Source organism: Melanerpes formicivorus, unplaced genomic scaffold, assembly GCF_026170545.1.
Source record: "Melanerpes formicivorus ecotype bairdi unplaced genomic scaffold, bMelFor1.0.p_v2 SCAF_54, whole genome shotgun sequence".
NCBI lineage: Eukaryota > Metazoa > Chordata > Aves > Piciformes > Picidae > Melanerpes > Melanerpes formicivorus.
Genome location: NW_027142406.1, coordinates 3,489,927 through 3,516,820, shown reverse-complemented (window position 1 = coordinate 3,516,820; position 26,894 = coordinate 3,489,927). Strand labels below are relative to the sequence as shown.

The 26,894-nt window shown below is 47.8% G+C and overlaps 1 protein-coding gene across 1 annotated transcript in view; it reads left to right on the top strand.

Annotated features, from left to right (window-relative positions):
• The first annotated feature begins 16,809 nt into the window (after positions 1 to 16,809).
• TMBIM4 (transmembrane BAX inhibitor motif containing 4) overlaps positions 16,810 to 26,894 on the top strand; it is an 11,660-nt gene continuing 1,575 nt past the window's right edge. The window contains exons 1-6 of the mRNA XM_068160943.1: positions 16,810 to 16,953; positions 18,546 to 18,654; positions 21,637 to 21,742; positions 22,831 to 22,864; positions 25,400 to 25,517; positions 25,981 to 26,026. Coding sequence (XP_068017044.1) covers positions 16,857 to 16,953; positions 18,546 to 18,654; positions 21,637 to 21,742; positions 22,831 to 22,864; positions 25,400 to 25,517; positions 25,981 to 26,026 — 510 coding nt within the window. The 5' untranslated portion in view covers positions 16,810 to 16,856. The remainder of the gene's footprint in view (positions 16,954 to 18,545; positions 18,655 to 21,636; positions 21,743 to 22,830; positions 22,865 to 25,399; positions 25,518 to 25,980; positions 26,027 to 26,894) is intronic.

The following is a 26,894-nucleotide window of genomic DNA, read 5'->3' as shown; positions in this document are numbered from 1 at the left end:
CCTAACATCCTGTGATCCCATGAACTCAAGACCAAAGGACTGTGACCTGTGGATGAGTCCATGCAGGAATAGGACACCTTGAAGCATCTGTGGCCACTCCAGAGCAGGGATATCCCAGAGCATACATAGCCATGGTTATGTCTGTGCCACAGTGTGTTTACCTCTGCAGGGACTGTGGCCCAAGGATGAGGCCATGCTGCCTTGCTCCTGAGCCCTGGCAACGTGGTTACACAAGTGCCACCCCTTCAGCACAGACACACAGACATGCTGTGACCCAACCCTTCTCAGGCTTGGTCCTTTGCCCTGCATCACCAGGCCCTGAAGGTCCTGTGAACAAACAGGACAACACAAACACATTTCTTCTTCCCTTCATGGCCTGCATTCCCTATTGGCCTCAAGGTTCCTAGGCACCAGGCTGATTGGTCCCTTCCTTAGGGGCCATGAAGGTGTCAAGCACCCAGACAAGCAGGAGGTGGTGACCCTGTCACAGAAGAGGGAAGCACAGCAGCATTCAGGCTGCTGCCAATAAAATCATTTGGTTACCAGTCCTAAGCCAGGAGCTTGGACCAGAGCTGCTGCTGGGCAGTGAGACCTGTAAGCCTGCCATGGGCTGGGACACCTCCACCATCAGCTCCACTCTCAGTTCTCCTCCATGAGGGTAGTGAGGCACTGGCACAGGGTTGCCCTGTGGAGGCTCCAAACTTGGAGGTGTTCAAAGCCAGGCTGGACAGGACCTTGAGCAGGTCCTGCCTACAGCAGGGGGGTTGGAACTGGATGATCTTTAAGGTCCCTTCCAACCTAAGCCATTCTATGATCTTCTATGATCTATGACCTAAGGTACGCATCAGAGCATCCGTGGCTGTGCACATGGTCACGCTGGAGCACCTCAGAGTGTGTGGCCATAGATTACCAGCAAGAGACAGTGCCACTGCAAATGAAATTAGCAGGAAATCCCAAAGCTGGTCTCTTGTGATGCTGTCTTGGAGCAGTGGAAGAGAACTGCAGGTGCTCAAGGTGCCTGAAAACAGAGCTGTGAGAAACAACTCATATTTCAAGCAGCTTCAAGCTTACTCCTCCCTCGTGCATTTGCCATCTGATCTCCTACACCTCCGTCCATGTTTCCTTTGAACTTTTTGTTGCTCTTTCTACTCCCAAATTCCTCTCTTCTGGATTCCCTGCTGCCATTTTAATGATCTTTTGAATACCTTCCTCCCCTCTTTTTGGTCCCATATGGTGCCATGACAAGAAATCAGAGACTGGGTGACTAAAAGGAGACAGAAAAAGGAGACAGAAAGTCTTTCAGAAAGTACTCTAAGAGGTTTAGCTCAGATAAAAAACATTGTCAATCCAGAGTAACCCAAATTCATCTTACATGAATACTTAAAGAGAGAAGAAATCTGATGAAGAGCAACTGAAGGAGCTGGGGATGGTTAGTTTGGAAAAGAGGAGGCTGAAGGGAGACCTTCTGGCTCTCTACAGCTACCTGAAAGGAGTCTGAAGAGAGTTTGGTGCTGGACTCTTCTCCCAGGTGATAGAACTCTTGTTCTATCACTCTATCCAGTGATAGAACAAGAGGGAATGGCCTCAAGCTGCCACTGGGGAGGTTCAGACTGGACATTAGGAAACCTCTTTTCAGGGCAAGAGTGGTCAGGCATTGGAATGTGCTGCCCAGGGAGGTGGTGGAGTCCCCAAGCCTGGCTGTGTTTCAAGGTGTTTTGGCTGTGGTGCTTGGGGCTGTGGTTTAGGGGTGAGCCTTGTAGAGAAGGGTTCTGGGTTGGCCTTGGTGACCCTGAGGCTCTTTTCCACCCTGAATGTTTTTCTGTGATTCTGTGGCATGTATTGGTTGCATGAGTATATAAAACACGGATCCAGGATTTCCAAATGAGATCTTGCACATCACGAAATCAGCCAGAAAAGAACACTTGCACTCTTCAACAGGCTGATGATTTGTTAATGAAGTTGTTAAGTAGCAGGGCCCCTTGTTAATAAGGTCTAAATAGACTGGAGGAAGGCTGGATTGCACGGAGAGCAGGACCGGCTACGAAAGCTGTGTTGCTGCTGCCACCTGAGGTCTTCTTCTGGAAATACAACTGCCGTGCGGGTGGGGTTGCACAGAGGTTGGGAGCGTAGGTGGAAAAGGCAACCCGAGGATCATTAGTGCCAAGAAAAGCATCGCAAATGCAAGGAGAAGAGCCCCAGGCTGCCACCTTTGCCAGCGCTGCACAAGGGCTGTTCGCAGCACACGCTGCTGTCAGCGAGGGCAGCAGCATCCTTCTCACTGCCCTTGCCAGCCTTGGGCTGGCACCAGTGACTTGAAGCTTCCACCTAAGAGAGATGGAAGAACTGATCCAAATAAAAATGTTTTGCAGACTGCATCTAGAATTTCATGCCCAGATTTGAGTCCCTCAATACAAGAAGCTATCAATGAGCTGCAGTAAGTTTAGCGAAGAGGTGAGGCCTGGGGCACTTGCCCTTTGAGAATCTGATGGGAAAGAAGAAGTTGTTCTCTTTTTTAGCAAAGGATTTTCTTCTTTATTGCTTAAATTCACAGGATCACAGGATCACAGGATGTCAGGGGTTGGAAGGGACCCAAAGAGATCAGCAAGTCCAACCCCCCTGCCAGAGCAGCACCATACAAACTAGCTCAGGTCACAGAGGAACACATCCAGACAGGGCCTTGAAAGTCTCCAGAGAAGGAGACTTCTCAACCTCTCTGGGCAGCTTGTTCCAGTGGTCTGGGAGCCTCAATGTAAAGAAGTTCCCCCTTGTGTTGAGGTGGAACCTCCTGTGCTGCAATTCCTTACCACAGTAAAATCCTTGCACAGTATGAAATGATTTAGTGCTTAAAATCAAATCATGCTTAAAGAGTAATCTTAACATGAAATCAAACAATGATGAAAGATTTAAGATCACCTCCTCTGCCAAGCAGATCATTTAGGGGAAAAGAAAGATTTGTTTATGGGTTTACAGAAGTTGATAGCTGTAGAGAGAATTTTACTCCGCTGGCTGTACCTCCAGAACTGACTGGTATGCATATTTTCAGTGCACATCACAGTATCACAGTACATTAGAGGTTGTAAGGGACCTTCAGGGATCATCCAGTCCAACCCCCCTGCCAAAGCAGCATCACCTAGGGTAATCCATACAGGAATGCATCCAGGTGGGTTTGGAGAGTCTCCAGAGAAGGAGACTCCACAACCTCTCTGGGCAGCCTGCTCCAGGGCTCTGTCACCCACACTGCAAAGAAGTTTCTCCTCATGTTGAGCTGAAGCCTTCTACACTCAAGTTTGTCTCCATTGTTCCGTGGCTTATTCCTGTGCACCACCCAAAAGAGCTTGGCCCCCTCCACTTGACCCCCAGCCCTCAGCTATTGATAGACGTTGATCAGATCCCCTCTCAGCCTTCTCTTCTCCAGACTAAACAGCCCCAGGGCTCTCAGTCTCTCCTCACAGTGGAGATGCTCAAATCCCCTAAGCATCCTCCTGGCTCTCCCTTGGACTCTCTCCAGCAGTTCTCTGTCTCTCTTGAACTGGGGAGCCCCAAACTGGACACAGGATTGCAGGTGTGGTCTCAGCAGGGCAAAGTCGAGGAGGAGAAGAGCCTCCCTAGACCTAGAACTCTGAAGTACCACATGGGATCTTAGATATGCACAGCAAAACTCAGTAATTTTGGTTTGATTATGGTCATCCAGAAGTATATTTGTACTGAATTGTATATATGTGTGTGTAAGGTTAGGCTGGAGGTGAGAAGAAAGTCCTTCACAGAAAGATATATGTGCCATAGGAATGTGCTGCCCAGGGAGGTGGTGGAGTTCCCATACCTGGAGGTGTTCAAAAAGGGATTGGACATGGCACTTGAAGCCATGGTTTAGTAGTCATGAGGTATTGGCTGACAGATTGGACTTGATGATCTCTGAGGTCTTTTCCAACCTTACTGATTCTGATTCTATTATTATATAGATAGATATATATAGATAGATGATATATAGATAGATACATGTAGACACAGATATAGATGGTATAGATGGTATATAGAGATAGATGATACAGATATAGAATCATAGAATAAGGTTGGAAAAGACCTCAGAGATCAAGTCCAACCTGTCACCCAACAGCTCATGACTACTAAACCATGGCACCAAGTGCCATGTCCAATCCCTTTTCGAACACCTCCAGGGACGGTGACTCTAGCAGCACATTCCAATGGCTAACAACTCTATAGCTATAGATATAGATATAGATATAGGTATAGATATAGATATAGATATAGATATAGATACAGATATAGATATAGATATAGATGTATATATATAGATGTTATAGATATATAGAATAGAATAGAATAGAATAGAATAGAATAGAATAGAATAGAATAGAATAGAATAGAATAGAATAGAATAGAATAGAATAGAATAGAATAGAATTAACCAGGTTGGAAAAGACCTCAGAGATCAGCAAGTCCAATCTATCACCCAACACCATCTCAGCAACTAAACCATGGCACCAAGCACTCCATCCTGTCCCCTTTAAACACCTCCAGGGATGGTGACTCCACCACCTCCCTGGGCAGCACATCCCAATGGCCAATCTCTCTTTCTATGAAGAATTTCTTCCTCACCTACAGCCTAAACCTCCCCTGGCACAGCTTGAGACTGTGTCCTCTTGTTCTGGTGCTGGTTGCCTGGGAGAAGAGACCAACCCCCACATGGCTACAACCTCCCTTCAGGTAGTTGTAGAGAGCAAGAAGGTCTCCCCTGAGCCTCCTCTTCTCCAGGCTAAGCAACCCCAGCTCCCTCAGCCTCTCCTCACAGGGCTTGTATAGATATAGACAGATATAGATATAGATACAGATATAGATATAGATATAGATATGTAGATATAGATATAGATATAGATATAGATATGTAGATATAGATATAGATATAGATATAGATATAGATATAGATATAGATATAGATATAGATATAGATATAGATATAGATATAGATATAGATATAGATATAGATGCAGAGATAGAGATATAGAGATAGAGATATAGAGATAGAGATAGAGATAGATATAGATATATAGATATAGATATAGATATAGATATAGATATAGATGATAGAGATAGAGATAGATGATAGAGATAGATGATAAAGATATAGATATATAGATATATATCTTAAAGAAGCAGCAGAGAATGGAAGGAGAGAGGACAAAAAACTGCTTACAAATGCATGAAATTCTTCCTGTTCATTAGATGAACGTTTTATTGTGCACTTCCACTCCAGCAAAGCCTTGTCGGGTTTGGATGTGGTGGAAGAACAAGCTGAAAAAATCGACCACTTCCAGTGGAATTCCTTAAATTGTTTCAAGTTGAACAGATGCTTCAGATGAGCATACCCTGGGTCAGTGCATAACTGCACTCCTTGGCATTTAGCAGTATCAGTGCGTGGCTAATGTATTACTGGCTGCCGTTCTAAATTCTCCTTTCAGCTGTTCATAACTTCCCAAATCAAATTCCTTCTTAAATTCCAAATAGTTGGCCTCATCCAAAGAAAAAAAAAAGGCTAGTCTTTGTGTATAATTAGTTCCTGTAAAATCCACCCATCTGAACTGATGAAGAGAGAAGTGATTATCATGAACTCCAGCTCAAGGTTTTGCACTCACATAACTGAGAAGAGCCAGGAAGTCTCAGCCATGGGTGAGACAGCAAAATTCAGCCTCCTGCATCACAATGAATCTTCTGCAGATGCACCATGACTTCCACTCACAGGTTTATTGAGCTCAGCAAAATCTGGAGGAGGATCAAGGTTTCACCTGTATGATGCTTGTGAAAGGACTGAGCATCCACAGTTGCTGCAAGGCACCAGAGTGCCAGGACTCATTCAACAAGTCCAAGTGCCAGGGGCTGCACTTTGGCTATGGCAACCCCATGCAGAGCTACAGGCTGGGGTCAGAGTGGCTGAGAGCTGCCAAACAGAGAGGGACCTGGGGGTGCTGATCGACAGCTGCCTAAACATGAGCCAGCAGTGTGCCCAGGTGGCTAAGAAGGCCAATGGCATCCTGGCCTGCATTAGGAACAGTGTGGCCAGCAGGAGCAGGGAGGTCATAGTGCCCCTGTACTCTGCGTTGATTAGCCCTCACCTTGAGTCTTGTGTCCAGTTTTGGGCCCCTCAGTTTAGGAAGGACATCGAAACACTTGAAGGTGTCCAGAGAAGGGCAACAAGGCTGGGGAGGGGTCTGGAGCACAGCCCTGTGAGGAGAGGCTGAGGGAGCTGGGGTTGCTTAGCCTGGAGAAAAGGAGGCTCAGGGGTGACCTCATTGCCCTCTACAACTCCCTGAAAGGAGGTTGTAGACAGGTGGGAGTTGGTCTCTTCTCCCAGGCAACCAGCACCAGAACAAGGGGACACAGTCTCAAGCTGTGCCAGGGAAAGTTTAGGCTTGAGGTGAGGAGAAAGTTCTTCACCAAGAGAGTCATTTGTCATTGGAATGTGCTGCCCAGGGAGGTGGTGGAGTCCCCATCCCTGGAGGTGTTCAAGAGGGGATTGGATGTGGCACTTGGTGCCATGGTCTAGTCATGAGGTCTGTGGTGACAGGTTGGACTCAATGATCTTTGAGGTCTCTTCCAACCTTGGTGATACTGTGATCCTGTGACTCATGGAGGGTTCCCCATGTTGGGGAGCAGGCCACAGCCCATTCCATCAACCCAGCAATGGAGAGGGGCAGGCTGGGGGAGCAGCCAAGGGATTTAACTCCATTGACCAACACTCTTCAGGCTAAACCAGGCCAAAACCCAGGCCTCAAAATTTCCCACTACCTTCCTACCCACTCCCCATACCAGGCCAAAATGACACAGCTAGAATTCAGCTTTCCAGCAGCACCAGGTCCTATTCCCCTGCATCACAAGAGACAGCAATCTGCGTCAGGAAGGGAAGAGGGAGAAGAGAAGGAGCCAAAACTGACTATGCAGCCAGTTTATATAGAAGATAAAGATACAATATTATGGGATAGAATAACATAATTTCCTGTGTCCACTCACTGGGGCTGGACTGCTCAGCTCCTTGTACCCTCTGAAGGAACCATCTCTAGGGTTAGGACATAGTCCTCAACCTGTAAGAAGCAGAACAGCTCATTGCCTGAGAAATATCCCTTTAGTAAGCATGGGTAGAGAAACTTAAGCATAAAGTAGGTTTTGCCTTGTTAATTGCTTGGTAGAAATAAAAGGATGAGTATTTTATGTATGCCAGTGTGGTCTCAGGGAAATCACTTTCACAGACAATAGTTATCAGCACAGAAAGGCAATACAGAATACAGAATTAACCAGGTTGGAAAAGACCTCAGAGATCAGCAAGTCCAACCTATCACCCAACACCATCTCATCAACTAAACCATGGCACCAAGTGCCTCATCCAGTCCCATTTAAACACCTCCTAAACACATCCAGTGATGGTGACTCCACCACCTCCCTGGGCAGCACATCCCAGTGGCCATATGAAGAATTTCTCCTTAACATCCAGCCTCAACCTCCCCTGGTGCAGATTGAGACTGTGTCCTCTTGTTCTGGTGCTGGGTGCCTGCGAGAAGAGACCAACCCCCACCTGGCTACAACCTCCTTTCAGGGAGTTGTAGAGAGCAAGAAGGTCTCCCCTGAGCCTCCTCTTCTCCAGGCTAAGCAACCCCAGCTCCCTCAGCCTCTCCTCACAGGGCTGTGCTCCAGACCCCTCCCCAGCTTTGTTGTCCTTCTCTGGACACATTCAAGTATCTCAATGTCCTTCTTAAATAGAGGAGCCCAGGACTGGACACAGGACTCAAGGTGTGGCCTAACCAGTGCTGAGTCCAGGGCAGAATGCCCTCCCTGCTCCTGCTGGCCACACTGTTCCTGATGCAGGCCAGGATGCCATTGGCCTTCTTAGCCACCTGGGCACACTGCTGGCTCATTAAAAGGAAGTAAAGAGTCACCTGAATTAAATGTGCTGTGAATTTGAATGTCACACTGGCTGGTGACAACACAGGGAAAGTAAGACTGTAAGAGGAAGCTTAACTTCAAATGCAACGGCTCTGAGCTTTCTCTGTAGTGTTCCGAGCGCAGACTGTCGGTCGTTTCCGACCATAAATAAACATTTGGTGGCTAAAGCCCTGCAAGATTTTGCTGGCAAAGCAGCACAGCCAGAGCTATAAATACGTGGGAAAAATCTAATAGTTCAAATTTACTCCAAAGGTCATCTGGAGGATAAATGTATTCTCAGAAAAAATTATGCAGAAATTTTATCATCCTCTTCTTCACACGGGCTGACACTGCAGGAAATAAGTAAGTCCTCACAAACCATAATGACAGGAAGAGAAAAATGCCTGTGCTGTGACTGAATCCAGTTCCTTCTAACAAATTATGATGTGTTGTGTGACATAAATTCCAGTCATTAACCACTGCCGTAGGCATTTTGCCAGGGGAATAGCACTGTTAAAGACCGGTTTCAGCTCACCCCGGCAGTACTTTACTCTTGAAAAGCTTGCATTTTCTAGACAAAGGAGGTTTACATGCAGCTTGGCAAGAAGCTGATGTGAAAAGGAAAAGCTGAAACATAAAAATCAGCTCACAACTGCAAAGCTTCAGTTTCAGAATGGAAGAGTTTCCACTGTTTTCTTCATCCATTTCGGCCTACGTATTAGCCAGGAAATGTGTATGGGAGCTACAGTGCACAGATGTTCTTAAAACTTGCTAATGTAGGATGCAATTCCTCTATCAGAAAGGGGAAACTCTGAGTCATTTAGCTCACTTACATCCAATAAAAAGAGTGGCTGTCAATGGCTCCATGTCCCAGAGGAGGCCAGGGACAAGCAGAGTCCCTCAGGGATCAGTCCTGGGACCAGGCTTGTTCAACATCTTTGTGGGTGCCATGGACAGTGGCATTGAGTGCACCCTCAGCAAGTTTGCTGATGACACCAAGCTGTGTGGTGCAGCAGACAGCTGGAGGGAAGGGAGGCCATCCAGAGGGACCTGGACAGGCTGGAGAGGTGGGCACAAGCCAACCTCAGGAGGTTCAACAAGACCAAGTGCAGGGTCCTGCATCTGGGTGGAGGCAATCCCAGGCACAAATCAAGGCTGGGCAGGGAGTGGCTGGAAAGCAGCCCTGAGGAGAGAGACTTGGGGGTGCTGGGGGAGGAGAAGCTCAACAGGAGCTCTCAATGAGCACTTGCAGCCCACAAAGCCAATCAGATCCTGGGCTGCATCAGGAGAAGTGTGGCCAGCAGGGCAAGGGAGGTGATTCTCCCGCTCTGCTCAGCTCTGGGGAGACCCCACCTGGAGTACTGCCTCCAGCTCTGGAGCCCCTATTACAAGAGGGATCTGGAGGTGCTGGAAGGTGTCCAGAGAAGGGCCACGAGGATGATCAGAGGGCTGGAGCTGCTCTGCTATGAGAACAGACTGAGGGAGTTGGGGTTGTTCAGTCTGGAGAAGAGAAGGCTCTGAGGAGACCTCATTGTGGCCTTCCAGTGTCTGAAGGGGGCCACAAGAAAGCTGGGGAGGGACTTTTGAGGGTGTCAGGGAGTGATAGGACTGGGGGGGAATGGAACAAAACTAGAAATGGGTAGATTCAGATTGGATGTTGGGAAGAAGTTGTTCCCCATGAGGGTAGTGAGACACTGGCACAGGTTGCCCAGGGAGGTGGTGGAAGCCTCATCCCTGGAGGTTTTAAGGCCAGGCTGGATGTGGCTCTGGCCAGCCTGATCTAGTGTGAGGAGTCCCTGCCTGTGGCAGTGGGGTTGGAACTGGGATGATCCTTGAGGTCCCTTCCAACCCTGACAATTCTATGATATTTTTTTGCTATTTGAAGAGTCATTTCTTAACATCACTGTAAAGAAATTCACGTTTGAAAGCAACAGATGATTTGATACATGAAGCCACTTTGTCTATGGTCAGAAACCTGATTGAGGTTTTGTTAATCAAGACCTTTTCACATAAGACTCTTCTGTCCCAGAAAAAAAAACCACAGTCCCAGTGTTAATTTTGACTAATTAAGGTAGTTGTTTCAAGAGAGTGGTGTCAGTGGGATGGTAAACCCAGTGGTGCACACCCAGCGGTGCACACCCAGTGCTCAGGCTGATGCAAAGCAAGAGATGAAACTACAGCTTCACAGAGCCATGACACAACGGTGCTGAAGTTAGTGTGTATATAGAAACACCATCAGTGACCCCATACATGGTATCTACATATGGCTAGATGGTTGATGAATCAAATCATCCACACAGTCACAACAATGCAACCGTTTCATATTTGCTTTCAATTCTGTGTAGAAGTCACAAACATCACAGACTGAGAGTTGGGCAGAGAGCAACCTAATGAGATTCAACTAGGGTAAGTGCAGAGTCCTGCACCTGGGAAGGAAGAATTAACTGCACCAGGACAGGTTAGGAGGTGATCTGCTGGAGAGCAGCCCTGTGGAGAAGGACCTGGGAGTCCTGGTGGACAACAAGTTCTGCATGGGACAGCAATGTGCCCTGGTGGCCAAGAAGGCCAAGGGGATCCTGGGGTGCATTGAGAGGAGTGTGTCCAGCAGAGCCAGGGAGGTTCTCCTCCCCCTCTACTCTGCCCTACTGAGGCCCCACCTGGAACATTGCATCCAGTGCTGGGCTCCCCAGTTCAAGAGGGACAGGGATCTGCTGGAGAGAGTCCAAGGATGGGCTACAAGGATGATGAAGGGACTGCAGCACTGCTATTAGGCTGAGAAGCCTGGGCCTGTCTAGTCTGGAGAGAAGACTGAGAGGGGATCTGATCATTGTCTATAAATACCTAAGGGCTGAGGGTCAAGAGGGAGGGGGACAGCCTCTGCTCTGTTGCACCCTGTGATAGAACAAGGAGCAATGGAGCACAGGAGGTTCCACGTCAACATGAGGAGGAACTTCTTGGCTGTGAGGGTGACAGAGCCCTGGAAGAGGCTGCCCAGAGAGGTTGTGGAGTCTCCTTCTCTGGAGACTTTCCAGCCCTGTCTGGATGTGTTCCTGTGTGACCTGTGCTGGATTCTATGCTCCTGCTCAGGCAAGGGGTTTGGACTCGATGACAGAGGTCCCTTCCCACCCCTAACATCCTGTGACCTTGTGAATGTGACAGGAACCCCATGAAGGAAAAAAAAACCTCTACATTTTTGTTCTGAGAACCTGAAGGCACTTCACATGAATTCTGTGATTTATTGCCATCAGGGGAGGCATAAATTTCAGGCAGGCATGTGAGCTCCTCAAGCTGTATTTCCAGCATCAACCTATTTGGAGAAAGAATTTCAGTGTGAATTACAAATTGTACAGGGGGTCGACCCAAAAAAGCAACTTTTCCCACATTGCTGCTGCTGCTGCTGCTACAAAGTGTCCATCAAAGCACACTGCAGCATTTGCTACCTTAGCCATGAGATTCAGGGATGCACACTACACTAATTGCTTTCTAAGAGAAAAAGAAAGAACTGAATTCTGTCCTTTTTTTTTTTTTTCCCCTCAGTAGATCACTAGAATTTTGTAGCTTTACCTTAGTGTATTAATTCCTCCTACAAAATTCAGGGCAGCCAATTAAAAACATGAGTTTTAAAACAAAAAATGTGTGTGTTGCAAATTGGCCCTCTGGAAAGCTCTGGCCTGCAAGGAGCCAGAGCATCATAACCACTGCTGGAACTGGTCTCCCCTGAGAATGCCTCTGTGTCTGAAGCTCTGCTTCTACACATCCCTTCAAAAAACAAAGCTGCAGAATACCTGGGGAGGTTTCTGCAGACTCTGCTGCATTTCACAGAACCACAGAAACATTCAGCTTGGAAAAGAGCCTCAGGGTCACCAAGGCCAACCCAGAACCCTACTCTGCAAGGCTCAGCCCTGAACCACAGCCCCAAGCACCACAGCCAAACCACCTGCAAACACAGCCAGCCTTGGGGACTCCACCACCTCCCTGGGCAGCACATTCCAATGCCTGACCACTCTTCCCCTGAGAAAAGCTTTCCTAATGTCCAGTCTGAACCTCCCCAGTGGCAGCTTGAGGCCATTCCCTCTTGTTCTGTCACTAATGACCTGGGAGAAGAGACCAGCACCAACCTCTCCACAACCTCCTTGCAGGTAGCTGTAGAGAGCCAGGAGGTCTCCCCTCAGCCTCCTCTCTTTCACACTAACCATCCCCAGCTCCTTCAGTTGCTCTTCATCAGATTTCTTCTCCAGCCCCCTCACAGCTTCCTTGCCCTCCTCTGCCCTGGCTCCAGCACCTCCACATCTCAAGGTGCTAGATAAGGAGCTACCCTTCCAGGCTCTACTCATAAGGAAGATGTTCCACATCAGTCCCCGAGTTTGTTCTTTGCCTGCCCTGTGAGACATTTTTTGCAGCTATTTACTTTTGAAATATTATTTGGAAGAACTCTGTAATCATAGAATCATAGAATCAATAAGGTTGGAACACAAGCCCTATGAGGAGAGACTGAGGGAGCTGGGGCTGCTTAGCTTGGAGAGGAGGAGACTCAGGGGTGACCTTATTGCTCTCTACAACTACCTGAAGGGGGGTTGTAAACAGGCAGAGGTTGGCCTCTTCTCCCAGGCAGCCAGCACCAGAACAAGAGGACACAGTCTCAGGCTGCGCCAGGGGAAGTTCAGGCTGGAGGTCAGGAGGAAGTTTTACACAGAGAGAGTGATTGCCCATTGGAATGGGCTGCCCAGGGAGGTGGTGGAGTCGCCGTCACTGGAGGTGTTCAGGAGGAGACTTGACAGGGTGCTTGGTGCCATGGGTTAGTTGATTAGGTGGTGTTGGATGATAGGTTGGACACGATGATCTTGAAGGTCTCTTCCAACCTGGTCTATTCTATTCTATTCTATTCTATTCTATTCTATTCTATTCTATTCTATTCTATTCTATTCTATTCTATTCTATTCTATTCTATTCTATTCTAAAAGATCTCAGAGATCATCAAGTCCAACCTATCACCCAACACCTCATGACTACTAAACTATGGCTTCAAGTGCCACGTCCAATCCTTTCTTGAGCACCTCCAAGGATGGTGACTCCACCACCTCCCTGGGCAGCACATTCCAATGGCATATAAATCTTTCTGGGAAGAACTTTCTCCTCACCTCCAGCCTAAACTTCCCCTGGCACAGCTTGAGACTGTGTCCTCTTGTTCTGGTGCTGTGATGATGAGATTGTCTGAACTGGCTGGAGGTTGAGCCCAGAGAGTGGTGGTGAATGGTGCCACATCCAGCCGGCAGCCAGGCACCAGTGGTGTGCCCCAGGGATCAGTGCTGGGCCCTGTGCTCTTTAACATCTTTATTGATGATCTGGATGAGGGCATTGAGTCCATCTCAGTAAATTTGCTGATGATAGCAAGCTGGGGGCAGGAGTTGATCTGCTGGAGGGTAGAGAGGCTCTGCAGAGGGACCTCGACAGGCTGGACAGATGGGCAGAATCCAACAACATGAGACTGAACACATCCAAGTGCCAGGTTCTGCACATTGGCCACAGCAACCCCATGCAGAGCTACAGGCTGGGGACAGAGTGGCTGGAGAGCTGCCAAACAGAGAGGGACCTGGGGGTGCTGGTCGATGGCAGGCTGAACATGAGCCTGCAGTGTGCCCAGGCAGCCAAGAGAGCCAATGGCATCCTGGCCTGCATCAGGAAGAGTGTGGCCAGCAGGAGCAGGGAGGTCATTCTGCCCCTGGACACTGCACTGGTTAGGCCACACCTTGAGTCCTGTGTCCAGTTCTGGGCTCCTCAGTTTAGGAAGGAGGTTGACTTGCTGGAACGAGCCCAGAGAAGGGCAACAATGTTGGTGAGGGGTTTGGAACACAGCCCTGTGAGGAGAGGCTGAGGGAGCTGGGGTTGCTCAGCCTGGAGGAGACTCAGGGGTGACCTTATTGCTCTCTACAACTACCTGAAGGGAGGTTGTAGACAGGCGGATGATGGTCTCTTCTCCCAGGCAGCCAGTACCAGAACAAGAGGACACAGTCTCAGGCTGCACCAGGGGAGGTTCAGGTTGGATGTTAGGCAGAAGTTCTATACAGAGAGAGTGATTGCCCATTGGAATGGGCTGCCTGGGGAGGTGGTGGAGTCACCATCATTGGAGGTGCTCAGGAGGAGACTAGATGGGGTGCTTGGTGCCATGGGTTAGTTGTTTGGGTGGGTTGGATTGGTTGATGGGTTGGACACGATGATCTTGAAGGTCTCTTCCAAGCTGGTTTGGTTTATTCTAAATAAAGGTTTATTCTTACAGCAAACCTTGAAGGACAGTTTCACAGTAACTCACACTTCTTAAGATGCCTCAGGGTCACCCAATGAAATGATCCCTCTGGCACAGCTATTTTGAAATGAAGATAACAAAGCTCACCCAAGGATAAATAGATGGTTAACAGCCTTGTGGGTGCACCTGTATAACCAAAGTTCTCTCCTCTGTTTTCTCACGTCACGTTGTGTCTGAACTTTGCGTGCAGTGTTGTTCCAAACGCAAACTGCCTGGATATTACCTCCTTGCTGAAGGGCTGGCAGGCAGCCATGGGGCTTCATGTGTGACTATGCACTCCTGGAACCACCCCACACACACACACATGCTCCAGCAGTGTTACAGCAGTTGTGCCTCATGCATTTGCCCAGAGCCATGCAGAGGTCACAGACCTCTGAGCCCATGTAGTCCTGCCTCAATAACAGCAATGCTGAGAGGGGTCACTCCAGGAACACTGCTCAAAGCTGCAGCAAATGAAGAAGCTCCAGCACAATGACTCAAAACCAAACCTCTGGAAAGAAGCAGAATCCTGGCAATCCTCCAAGGACCTTTCCCAAGTACCTCTGAGCACCAGAGGGGAGTTTTTCCAGCAAAGCCACCAATTATGTGTAACACAGACAAGAGACACAGAGGAGTTTGTGGGCCTTAGCCAAGGTTCTAGTGACAGCAAGCTTCCTCTCCCCATAAAGAAGTCCAAAGCAGGATCTGGAGACCAGAAAGCTCTTTCACCCCTGCACACACTCACAGAGAGTGGAAGCATCTAGCCAGTCCTAAGCAAGTCACAGTGGGACTGCAGTGGTTTCAAATCGAAGTAGTGTGATGGAGGCATGTTTATGGAAACATCAAATACAAAAAAGGGCACATTTAGCATTTTATAAGGCACACTTGCCCAAGTGAGGAATGGGAAACTGCAAAGACACTGAAAGAACTCAGCCAGGCATGGTGTATTTAAGCCTTGGTTCAGTACAGTCACTCCAAAGCGCTGCTCACTGCACAGAGCATTCTGCCAGTGCCTGGAAGTAAGGATGATGCTCTCTTTCAGCTTGAAAACCTCAGGCTTGCTCAGTAGGATAGGATAGGATAGGATAGGATAGGACAGGATAGGATAGGATAGGATAGGATAGGATAGGATAGGATAGGATAGGATAGGATAGGATAGGATAGGATAGGATAGGATAGGATAGGATAGGATAGGAATAGAATAGAATTAACCAGACCTTTTTGATCATCAAGTCCAACCTATCACCCAACACCATCTCATCAACTAAACCATGGCACCAAGCACCCCATCCAGGCTCTTCCTAAACACCTCCAGTGATGGTGACTCCACCACCTCCCTGGGCAGCACATTCCAATGGGCAATCACTCTCTCTATGAAGAACTTCTTCCTAACATCTAGCCTAAACCTCCCCTGCTGCAGCTTGAGACTGTGTCCTCTTGTTCTGGTGTATTGCTGATGTAAATAACTCTTCCATTCCCATCTACAGCAATGCTGGCAGATTGTGCTTGAAGAGCAACTGAAGGAGCTGGGGCTGTTTAGCTTGGAAAAGAGGAGGCTGAGGGCAGACCTTGTGGCTCTCTACAGCTACCTGAAAGGACATTGTGGAGAGGCTGTTGCTGGTCTCTTCTCACAGCAGTACCACAAAGCACTTCTACCACAAAGCAGCAATGGCCTTATTCAGAAAGGCAGGAGGCAAAACAGCAAATTAATCACAGAATCACAGAAACATTCAGGGTGGAAGAGAGCCTCAGGATCACCAAGTCAAACCCAGAACCCTACTCTGCAAGGCTCACCCCTGAACCACTGCCCCAAGCACCACAGCCAAACCACCTGCAAACACAGCCAGGCTTGGGGACTCCACCACCTCCCTGGGCAGCACATTCCAATGCCTGACCATTCTTGCCCTCAAAAAAGGTTTCCCAGTGCCCAGTCTGAACCTCCCCAGGGGCAGCTTGAGGCCATTCCCTCTTGTTCTGTCACTAATGACCTGGGAGCAGAGATCAGCACCAACCTCTCCACAACCTCCTTTCAGGTAGCTGTAGAGAGCCAGGAGGTCTCCCCTCAGCATCCTCTCTTTCACACTAACCATCCCCAGCTCCTTCAGTTGCTCTTCATCAGATTTCTTCTCCAGGCCCTTCCCAGCTTCCTTGCCCTCCTCTGCCCTGGCTCCAGCACCTCCACCTGTCACTACGCTTGAGAGATCTCCATAGCAAACGAAGCCCAACCCTACGCAGGGCACCCCGCATGTAGAAGCGATGCCACTCGGGTGTCTGGTCCCCGCCAAGCTCACTGCAGCTCGGGCGCACCACGCCGACCCCCACCCCCGCCTGCCACCCGCGGCACCCATCACGCCGCGCCGCTCCCCTCAGCTCCTGCCGCCCTCCCACTGCAGCCCCTGCCCACCCCGCAAGAGCAGAAGGGGAGGACGGGCGAGTCCGACACGAGCAGGCACAGCCCCGCGCCGCGAGGCACCAGCCCCCGCTGCCGCTGTCGCCACTTCCGGGACGCGGCCGCAGCCGCAGCGCCTGCTGGGCAGGCGGGGGGGCCGCGATCGATGAGCTCGGCGGCTCGACAGCGGGGCCTGCTCGGCGGCGCGGAGCGCGGCTGCCGTTGCTGCGAGGCGGGGCGGCTGCGGCTGCGGTTGCGATGGCGGCAGCGGAGGAGCGCTACCCGCGGAGCTCCATCGAAGATGACTTCAACTACGGCACCAACGTGGCGTCGTCCAGCGTCCACATCCGCATGGGTATGGACCGGGGATAAGACCGCCACGCTCCCCCGTGCCCCCTGCTTCCAGCCTCCCCCAGCCCTTGCGGAAGGGCCCCGGATGCGCCCCTTGCTGGGCGGCCAAAGGGGGTGTCGCGCCCCGGTGCTCCCAGCAAGCCCCTCCCTCTTAACCCCGTATCGCCCGTGGCCTTTAGCTGAGCTCGCATTCCGCGCAGTATTGTCATCTCCTGGGCAGAGCTGTGGCGTGGCGAGCCAGGGAGTTAATACTTAGTCCAGGGTAGGGGTGAGGGAAAGACCAGTGGCTTTAGAAAGTTCTTGATCGTTTAAGCGTCCAGGGGGGAAGTCTTTTTATTCTAGAATCATAGAATTGTTAGGGTTAGAAGGGACCTCAAGGATCAGCCAGTTCCCGCCCCCCTGCCATGGGCAGGGACACCTCACACTACAGCAGGTTGCTCACAGCCACATCCAGCCTGGCTGCAAACACCTCCAGGGATGAGGCTTCCACCACCTCCCTGGGCAATAAATAATGCTTAAATAAATAAATAATGTTTAAATCAGTAAGTCCAAGAATAAATGTAGTTGTGCTGCAACAGCCTGTCAAATTGTAAAGGAAAAAGGGCTTCTTGCCACTTTAGGCTTTACATTGAACAAAGAGTTTCCAATGATCCTTATCATTCAGGTGTAGATCTGCTGGAGGGTAGAGGGGCTTTAGAGAGGGACCTTCCCAGGCTGGACAGGTGGGCAGAGTCCAAGGGCAGGAGATTGAACACATCCAAGTGCCAGTTCTGCACATTGGCCACAACAACCCCATGCAGTGCTACAGGCTGGGGTCAGAGTGGCTGAGAGCAGCCAGGCAGAAAGGGACCTGGGGGTACTGGTTGATGGTAGGCTGAACATGAGCCTGCAGTGTGCCCAGGCAGCCAGGAGGGCCAATGGCATCCTGGCCTGCATCAGGAAGAGTGTGGCCAGCAGGAGCAGGGAGGTCATTGTGCCCCTGTACACTGCACTGGTTAGGCCACACCTCGAGTCCTGTGTCCAGTTCTGGGCCCCTCAGTTTAGGAAGGAGGTTGACTTGCTGGAACGAGTCCAGAGAAGAGCAACAAAGTTGGTGAGGGGTTTGGAGCACAGCCCTGTGAGGAGAGGTTGAGGGAGCTGGGGTTGGTTAGCCTGGAGAAGAGGAGGCTCAGGGCAGACCTTATTGCTCTCTACAACTACCTGAAGGGAGGTTGTAGCCAGGTGGGGCTTGGTCTCTTCTCCCAGGCAACCAGCACCAGAACAAGAGGACACAGTCTCAAGCTGTACCAGGAGAGGTTGAGGCTGGATGTTAGGAAGAAATTCTTCACAGAGAGAGTGATTGCCCATTGGAATGGGCTGCCCAGGGAGGTGGTGGAGTCACCATCACTGGAGGTGTTTAGGAGGAGACTTGATGGGCTGCTTGGTGCCATGGTTTAGTTGTTCAGGTGGTGTTGGATGATAGGTTGGACACGATGATCTTGAAGGTCTCTTCCAACCTGGTCTATTCTATTCTATTGTAAATAGAAAGCTTGTATCTGATTTACTGTTGTGTAACTCAGAAGTGTTTTTTTCCCCCCCAAATTTTCCTTCTTGTAGCTTTTCTACGGAAAGTCTATGGCATTCTTTCCCTTCAAGTCCTTCTGACCACAGTCACAGCTGCAGTTTTTCTGTACACTCCTGGAATGCAGGCATTTCTTCATGCATGGTAAATACTCAAATGAAATGAAGCTGTTTATTGTGTGTGAAGCCTAGTTCATGTAGTTTGCTGCCCTGGACCACTTCAGTCCTTTTAGTCATTTTTATAACCTGCGTTTCAATTCTGCAATGGAAGTTTTGTAACCTGATCAGGAAACAATTTTCCTTCTCTTGACATTTTGGTCCTTGGGTCATCGTTAAAAGTAATTGTTTTACTATTATCATTAAAGTTTATTTTACTTCATACTTTATTAGTAGTGCTTATTTTAATGTTTATGCTATGCAAACCTATCCATGGGTTGCAGAGTATCTCATTTACTGACACTTAGGTTGGATGTGAGAAAGCTGGTTAGTCTGGAGAAGAGAAGACTGAGAGGGGATCTGATCAATGTCTCTAAATATCTGAGGGCAGGGGGTCAAGAGGGACAGGGACAGGCTCTGCTCAGTTGCACCCTGAGATAGGACAAGGGGTAATGGATATAAACTCCAGCACAGGAGGTTCCACCTCAACATGAGGAAGAACTTCTTGGCTGTGAGGGTCCCAGAGCCCTGGAGCAGGCTGCCCAGAGAGGTTGTGGAGTCTCCTTCTCTGGAGACTGTCCAGCCCTGTCTGGATGTGTTCCTGTGTGACCTGTGCTGGATTCTATGCTCCTGCTCTGGCAGTGGGGTTGGACTGGAAGATCTCCAGAGGTCCCTTCCCACCCCTAACATCCTGTGAGCCTATGAAGCACTTCCTCATGGAAAAGGGAATTAGAGACTGGAATGGTCTGCCCAGGGAGGTGGTGGAGTTGCTGTGCCTGCAGGTGTTTAAGGGAAGATGGAGTGTGGCACTTAGTGACATGGTCTAGTTGATGATGTGGAGTTAGGTCATAGGCTGGACTTGATCTCAGAGGTCCATTCCAGCCTTAATATTTCTGTGATTCTGTTATGCTTCCTTTCTTACTTCATGGTCTAAGTATCTACTTTTAGACTCTCATTGGAGTGCTCTTTGTAAGTGCCTGCTCCAAAAAGCTGAACTCTGTCTTACTGCAGTCCCTGACTGCCCAGTCTCATTTTGTTGTTTGGCTTGTTGTTTCCCCCTCCCCTTGAAAACTAGTCAGCTAAAAATCCTGGGGGCTTGCTTTTTTTTCTCCCTCAGATTTTCTGGAGAGAAAAAAAGCAACAAGTCTCAAAATCAAAACTGATGAATGGGCAGGGAAAAAGAACTGGGGAAGGGAGGAGAACATCGAGTCCAGTTTCTGTTAGTTATGAGGTCTGTGGTGACAGGTTGGACTCCATGATCTTTGAGGTCTCTTCCAACCTTAGTGATATTGTTTTCCTACAAGTGGAGGCTTTGCTTTTACTTTCACTTCAAAGCTCAAATAAAATAAATAACTAAAAGAGCATCAAACACTATATGAAAGTTTCTGTTTCAGCTACAGTGTATACTACAGAGGTCGTAAAACTACCATTTGCTACTTAAATCTGATGCTCTGAAAGAGTCCTTGCTTAGAACTGTTGTGATTTTGCTTTGGATTTTGGTCCAGTTTCTACCTGCAGGTCTGCCAGAATGATTTGGAATGGAATGAAGCTGGAGGTGGGGAGATTCAGGCTGGATGTGAGGAGGAAGTTCTTCCCCGTGAGAGTGGTGAAGCCCTGGAATGGGTTGTCCAGGGAGGTGGTTGGGGCCCTGTCCCTGGAGGTGTTTTAAGCCCAGGCTGGCTGAGGCTCTGGCCAGGCTGATGTAGTGTGGGGTGTCCCTGCCCATGGCAGGGGGGTTGGAACTAGATGATCCTTGTGGTCCCTTCCAACCCTGACTGATTCTGTGAGTCTATGATTTAATTACTGTGGCATTTGCTGAGCAGTACTGATTGTCATTGGTGCAGTTAAGTGTCCATCTTGCTTGCATTCAGGTGTTTATCAAAAATAATTCCTTGACCATGGCATGCTTAATGGGCAAAATACTACATATCACAGAATAACAGAATGGCAGGGATTGGAAGGGACCTCCAGAGATGAGCTAAAGCAGGTTTGCATCCATCAGATTGCATAGGAATGCATCCAGACAGGTTTTGAAAGCCTCCACAGACAGCCTCCACAACCCCTCTGGGCAGCCTTAAAGCATTTTCTCCTTATGTTTCAGTGGAACCTACTGTGTTCTAGTTGTACCCATTGCCCCTTGTCCTATCACTGGGCATCACTGAAAAAAGCTTTGCTAGATACTCTAATACTGTTATTTTGGTACAGATGAGATGGTGATTTCTCTTCATACAGGTTTGTCTCCAGGGTTTTTTTATATCCAGAGTCTGGACGGGGTGCTTGGTGCCATGGTTTAGTTGCTTAGATGGTGTTGGGTGATAGGTTGGACTCGATGATCTCAAAGGTCTCTTCCCACCTGGTCTCTTCTCTTCCTTTCTCTTTCTCCTTCTCCTCCTTCTCCTTCTCCTTCTCCTTCTCCTTCTCCTTCTCCTTCTCCTTCTCCTTCTCCTTCTCCTTCTCCTTCTCCTTCTCCTTCTCCTTCTCCTTCTCCTTCTCCTTCTCCTTCTCCTTCTCCTTCTCCTTCTCCTTCTCCTTCTCCTTCTCCTTCTCCTTCTCCTTCTCCTTCTCCTTCTCCTTCTCCTTCTCCTTCTCCTTCTCCTTCTCCTTCTCCTTCTCCTCTCCTCCTATGCTATTCTATGGTTTTCTATTCTATTGTACACTATTCTATTCAGTTCTATTCTATTCTATTCCCATTCTATTCTATTCCATTTTGTATTCCTGGGCAATCTTTAGCTTCAGTATGAAAAAACCTTTGCTTAGGACTGTACTGTTTTTAACTGGTTATCTGTGATGTTATGTTATCATTCTATTGCAAAACTTGCTTTACATTTACTTTGGATACATGAAGCAGTCAGTATCTGTACCTAGGTGATCACTTACAAACTTGGGTTTATAAAAAACTGGGTTTTTTTTTTCAGTCTGCCAGATATTTCCATTTTGATGACTTCTTATTTGTTTGTATGGAACTTTGCAGGCCTGCCTTGCTTTTCCTATCTGGCTTGGGATCTTTGGCTTTCATTCTGGCACTGATCTTCTTCAGACACAAGCATCCTGTGAATTTATACTTGCTTTTTGGAGTTGTAAGTATTTATGTCGCTTCACTAGTCCCTAAGAGCAGCTTTCATTGGGATGAACCCCTTAGAGTAAAGTGGTGGGGAGTAATTTGGGGTTTCTTGCATTCCTTGAAAGGTAGCCTGTACACTTAAAAAGATCAGCTCTTTTTTTGGAGGTTCTATCCACAGGTTGTTCCTAGATAGCCTCTGTGTCAGTTTTCCTCCAGCATCTTTTTAGGAAGGGTGTTGGACCTTGGGATCAGGTTGAGCACATTGGGGCTGGGTTTGGTGTTTGTGTATAGATCTGTCTGCTCTCATTGTTATGTTGATATCAGTGAATTTCTATGAAACTCTTCAGTAGCAAAGGAAGAGGCATTTTATTACCTTATTTAATAGGCAATATATAGCCAAGACTCAAATGCAACCAGCTGTATGTATTTATTTCTTCAGTTGCTGTCTTTTTGATGCTGAATGCTGAGCATATTTTCAACACAGACTGGGCAATCCAAGCTGTCCTAAAACTTCACTCTCCTGCCTGCTGCTGTAAATTTGTAGACACGGGCTGAATTGGTATAGGCCTAACAGTCAGCAGGCTAACAAAAGCCAAACCTTGGATTATGTAGAAATCACCACCAGAACAAAAGGACACAGTCTCAAGCTGCACCAGGGGAAGTTTAGGCTGGAGGTGAGGAGAAAGTTCTTCCCAGAAAGAGAGATTGGCCATTGGAATGTGCTGCCCAGGGAGGTGGTGGAGTCACCATCACTGGAGGTGTTCAAAAAAGGCTTGGATGTGGCACTTGGAGCCATAGTTTAGTTGTCAGGAGGTGTTAGGTATTAGGTAATGGGTTGGACTTGATGATCTCTGTGGTCTTTTCCAACCTGGTTGATTCTATGATACTATGCTATTGTGTCTTCCAGCACAGTAAGACAGCATGGTTGCCATTTTCTTGTTGGAAAACTAAACATGTTTTCATATACAAAAACCTAACAAGCCAAGCTAGTGTCATGCCTGTGGGGATTAGATTAGAGAAGGGGATTCATTGCATGTGAAGTCTCTCTGTGAGTTTGTTGGTTTTTTTTCTTTTCTCATAATCTTTTGTTTTTACTTTTGGCAGACTCTACTGGAAGCAGTGACAGTTGCCTTTGCAGGTAAATGGTAGCCATCCTACTGTCTGATGCCATAAAGAAATTTGTACTAAGTCCTGTTGGAGATTCCTAGATGTGACTAAAATGCTAACAAAGCCACTATTTGAAAATGTCAATGAAAGCAAAAAAAACCCAGGGGATAAAGGAAGAAAACTCTGCTCTGATGCAGAACTGTAACTCTGCAGTCCTGAAGTGAGAAATCATAGAATTGTTAGGGTTGGAAGGGACCTCAAGGATCATCCAGTTCCAACCTCCCTGCCATGGGCAGGGACACCTCACACTAGATCAGGTTGAGCCTTCTCTTCTCCAGACTGAACAGCCCCAAGTCCCTCAGCCTGTCCTCATAGCAGAGCAGCTCCAGCCCTCTGACCATCCTCATGGCCCTTCTCAGGACACCTTCCAGCACCTCCAGATCCTTCCTGTACTAGGGGCTCCAGAACTGGAGGCAGTACTCCAGGTGCGGTCTCACCAAAGCAGAGTAGAGGGGGAGAATCACCTCCCTTGCCCTGCTAGCTATACCTCTCTTGATGCAGCCCAAGATGTGATTGCCTTTCTGGGCTTGAAGTGCTCACTGCTGGCTCATGTTGAGTTTCTCATCCCCCAGCACCCTCAGGTCCTTTTCTTCAGGGCTACTCTCAAGCCAGTCCCTGCCCAGCCTATATCAGTGCTTGGGATTGCCTCCACCCAGATGCAGGACCTTGCATTTGGTCTTGTTGAACCTCCTGAGGTTGGCTTGTGCCCTCCTCTGCAGCCTGTCAAGTTCCCTCTGGATGGCCTCCCTTCCCTCCAGCGTGTCTGCTGCACCACACAGCTTGGTGTCATCAGCAAACCTGCTGAGGGTGCACTCTATGTCACTGCCCATGTCACCAACAATGAGTTGTACCATCCACTCTTTTGGTACAGTTAGCATTATTCCTTCTTACAAGGCAACTCTCAGCAAGGCTGATTTGCAAGTGAAGGGTCCTTATTTTCCCCCTCAGTCTCCTCCAAGGGATTTTGAGTTAGGAGAGCTCTGCACTTTATTGTCAGGGTGGAGATAGGGCAGTGTATGGACAAGTCAGAGCATAGCCTGGTACTATAGCTCCCAGTACAAGATGAAATCTCTTCATTGTCATTTATGATCTCCTGAAAACCAAAAAGTCATTTGGGCAAAGCATAGATTAAGGAGGAAGGAGGGAGGGACAAAAAAGGATCCACAAAGAGAAGATCCACTAATTTCTCTTTTCTTTCTATCTCCTAATTAAACCTTTATGAGCCTTCACAGAGGACTTTTATTTTCCCCCTCCTCTTTTCATTACCATGAAAGATTCAGATAGTTTTTCCCTTCAGGTCTCACATGTCTGTGCTTAAAATCATCACCTCTTTTGTTTTTTTGGCTGGTGTTTTTGGTTTTGTGATGGGTTTGGGGTTTTTTTGTTTGCTTTTGGGTTTGTCTGGTTTGGTTTTGGTTGGTTGGTGGTTGGTTTTTTTGAGTAGGGTAGATCTGTTATTGCCATTTAAGAAGCAAGAGGTGTGAGGTAACTCAGCTAATGCTGGGCCTGTGCATCCTGTGATGATGATTTGGAAGTGCAAAGGCAAGTTCAGGCATCATTTACTTCCTGTGCTCACAGTCAGGATTTCATATATATTTCTTTTTTCTGTCTGAGTGTTTAAACTTTGCTTTCCTCAACAGATAAATCAGCAAATCCATAGCACAGTGTTCCTTAAATGACACTTTGGGATGGCATTCAACAAGTCCAAGTGCCAGGTGCTGCACTTTGGCTACAGCAATCCCATGCAGAGCTACAGGCTGGGGTCAGAGTGGCTGAGAGCTCCCAAACAGAGAGGGACCTGGGGGTGCTGATCGACAGCCACCTGAATATGAGCCAGCAGTGTGCCCAGGTGGCCAGGAGGGCCAATAGAATCCTGGCCTGCATTAGGAATAGTGTGGCCAGCAGGAGCAGGGAAGTCATTGTGCCCCTGTACTCTGCTTTGGTTAGGCCACCCCTTGAGTACTGTGTCCAGTTCTGGGCTCCTCAGTTTAAGAAGGACATCGAAACACTTGAAGGTGTCCAGAGAAGGGCAACAAGGCTGGGGAGAGGCCTTGAACACAAGCCCTATGAGGAGAGACTGAGGGAGCTGGGGTTGTTTAGCCTGGAGAAGAGGAGGCTCAGGGGTGACCTCATTGCTCTCTACAACTACCTGAAAGGTGGTTGTAGCCAGGAAGGGGTTGGCCTCTTCTCCCAGGCAAGCAGCACCAGAACAATAGGACACAGTCTCAAGCTGTGCCAGGGGAGGTTTAGACTCGAGGTGAGGAGGAAGTTCTTCACCAAACGAGTCATTCGTCATTGGAATGTGCTGCCCAGGGAGATGGTTGAGTCATTGTCCCTGGAGGTGTTCAAGAGGGGATTGGACGTGGCACTTGGTGCCATGGTCTAGTCATGGGGTCTGTGTTGATAGGTTGGACTCGATGATCCTCGAGGTCCTTTCCAACCTAAGTTATACTCTGTGATACTGTGATACTGTGATACTGTGATACTTTACTTTTTCTGTTTCCAGTGAGCTTCTATGACTTGTCCATTGTCTTGCAAGCCTTCATCCTTACTACTGCTGTATTTCTTGGACTGACTGCCTATACCTTGCAGTCAAAGAGAGACTTCAGCAGACTGGGAGGAGGGTATGTTGTCATATTCATTTTTTTCCCCCCCATTATGATAATTTTCCTTCATTAAAAGTATGCCTTGCAGATCTAATAAGGAATAGAGATCAGCAGAATGTGCTTCAAGGGAATGGTGAAGCTGTTATTATTAATTTTGTGTGGTTCTGCTTTCTTGGTAAGAAATTCTTCTCTGTTACTGATTCTTCAAAGCATAGAATCACACTAGAAAACTAACTGGCCTGCATTTTGCACCGAGAGAGAAGGCAGCTGCTTCAACTATTTGTTAAAAAGTCATGTCCTGACTTTGGAAAGCTCTATAAAACCATGAGCTTCACTGCTGATCCCAATGAACAGTTGCCACCTAAGAATTACCAACATTTACTTAATCAAATATAAGGGAAGACAGGTTAAGTAAAACTTTAATCAAAAGATCCTGTTGCTCACAGTGTGGTTCTGAGTTTTCCTTTTGTTTCTTTTTCAGCCTCTTCACTTGTTTGTGGATTTTGATCCTCTCTTGTTTCTTGAGGGTAAGATGCCTTGTGCTCAAGGTTAAAAGGGATTCTTTAACATAAATCTTCTACTAACTTCTAGTATAACCAAAATGTTTTGGACAGTCCAATGGAGCTCAGTGAAAGGAAATTCCTAACCAGACCCAGTACTGTTGTAGATCTTTTAACCATCCATTTCCAATTCAGATTGATGTTGGATGCTGTTCTTGCTGGTGTAAAAGTGGCATCTGAGTTGATTGACAAAATTTGTCAGTGAAGATCCACTGTATGATGGAGAGAATAGGAAGGGGACTTGGTTGTATTTTGTCTCCCTAATTTTTCTGCTGTTAGTATTCTGGAGATCAGAGCTTCCTCTATCATAAGCTGGAGGCACTTTTACTCAGTTTAAGAGATTGTGTGACTAGGGATATGTGAAATGAGGACACTGAAATGTCATCATCCTCCTGTATTTTAGAATAGAATTAGAATATAATAGAATTAGAATAGAATAGAATAGAATAGAATAGAATAGAATAGAATAGAATAGAATAGAATAGAATAGAATAGAATAGAATAGAATAGAATAGAATAGAATAGAATAGAATAGAATAGAATAGAAATATGGAATAGAATAGAATAGAATAGAATAGAATAGAATTAACCAGGTTGGAAAAGACTTTCAAGATCATCGAGTCCAACCTATCACCCAACACCATCTCATCAACTAAACCATGGCACCAAGTGCCTCATCCAGTCTCTTAAACACCTCCAGTGATGATGACTCCACCACCTTCCTGGGCAGCACATCCCAATGGCCAATTACTCTTTCTGGGAAGAATTTCTTCCTAACATCCAGCCTAAACCTCCCCTGGAGCATCTTGAGACTGTGTCCTCAAGGCTGGTTGCC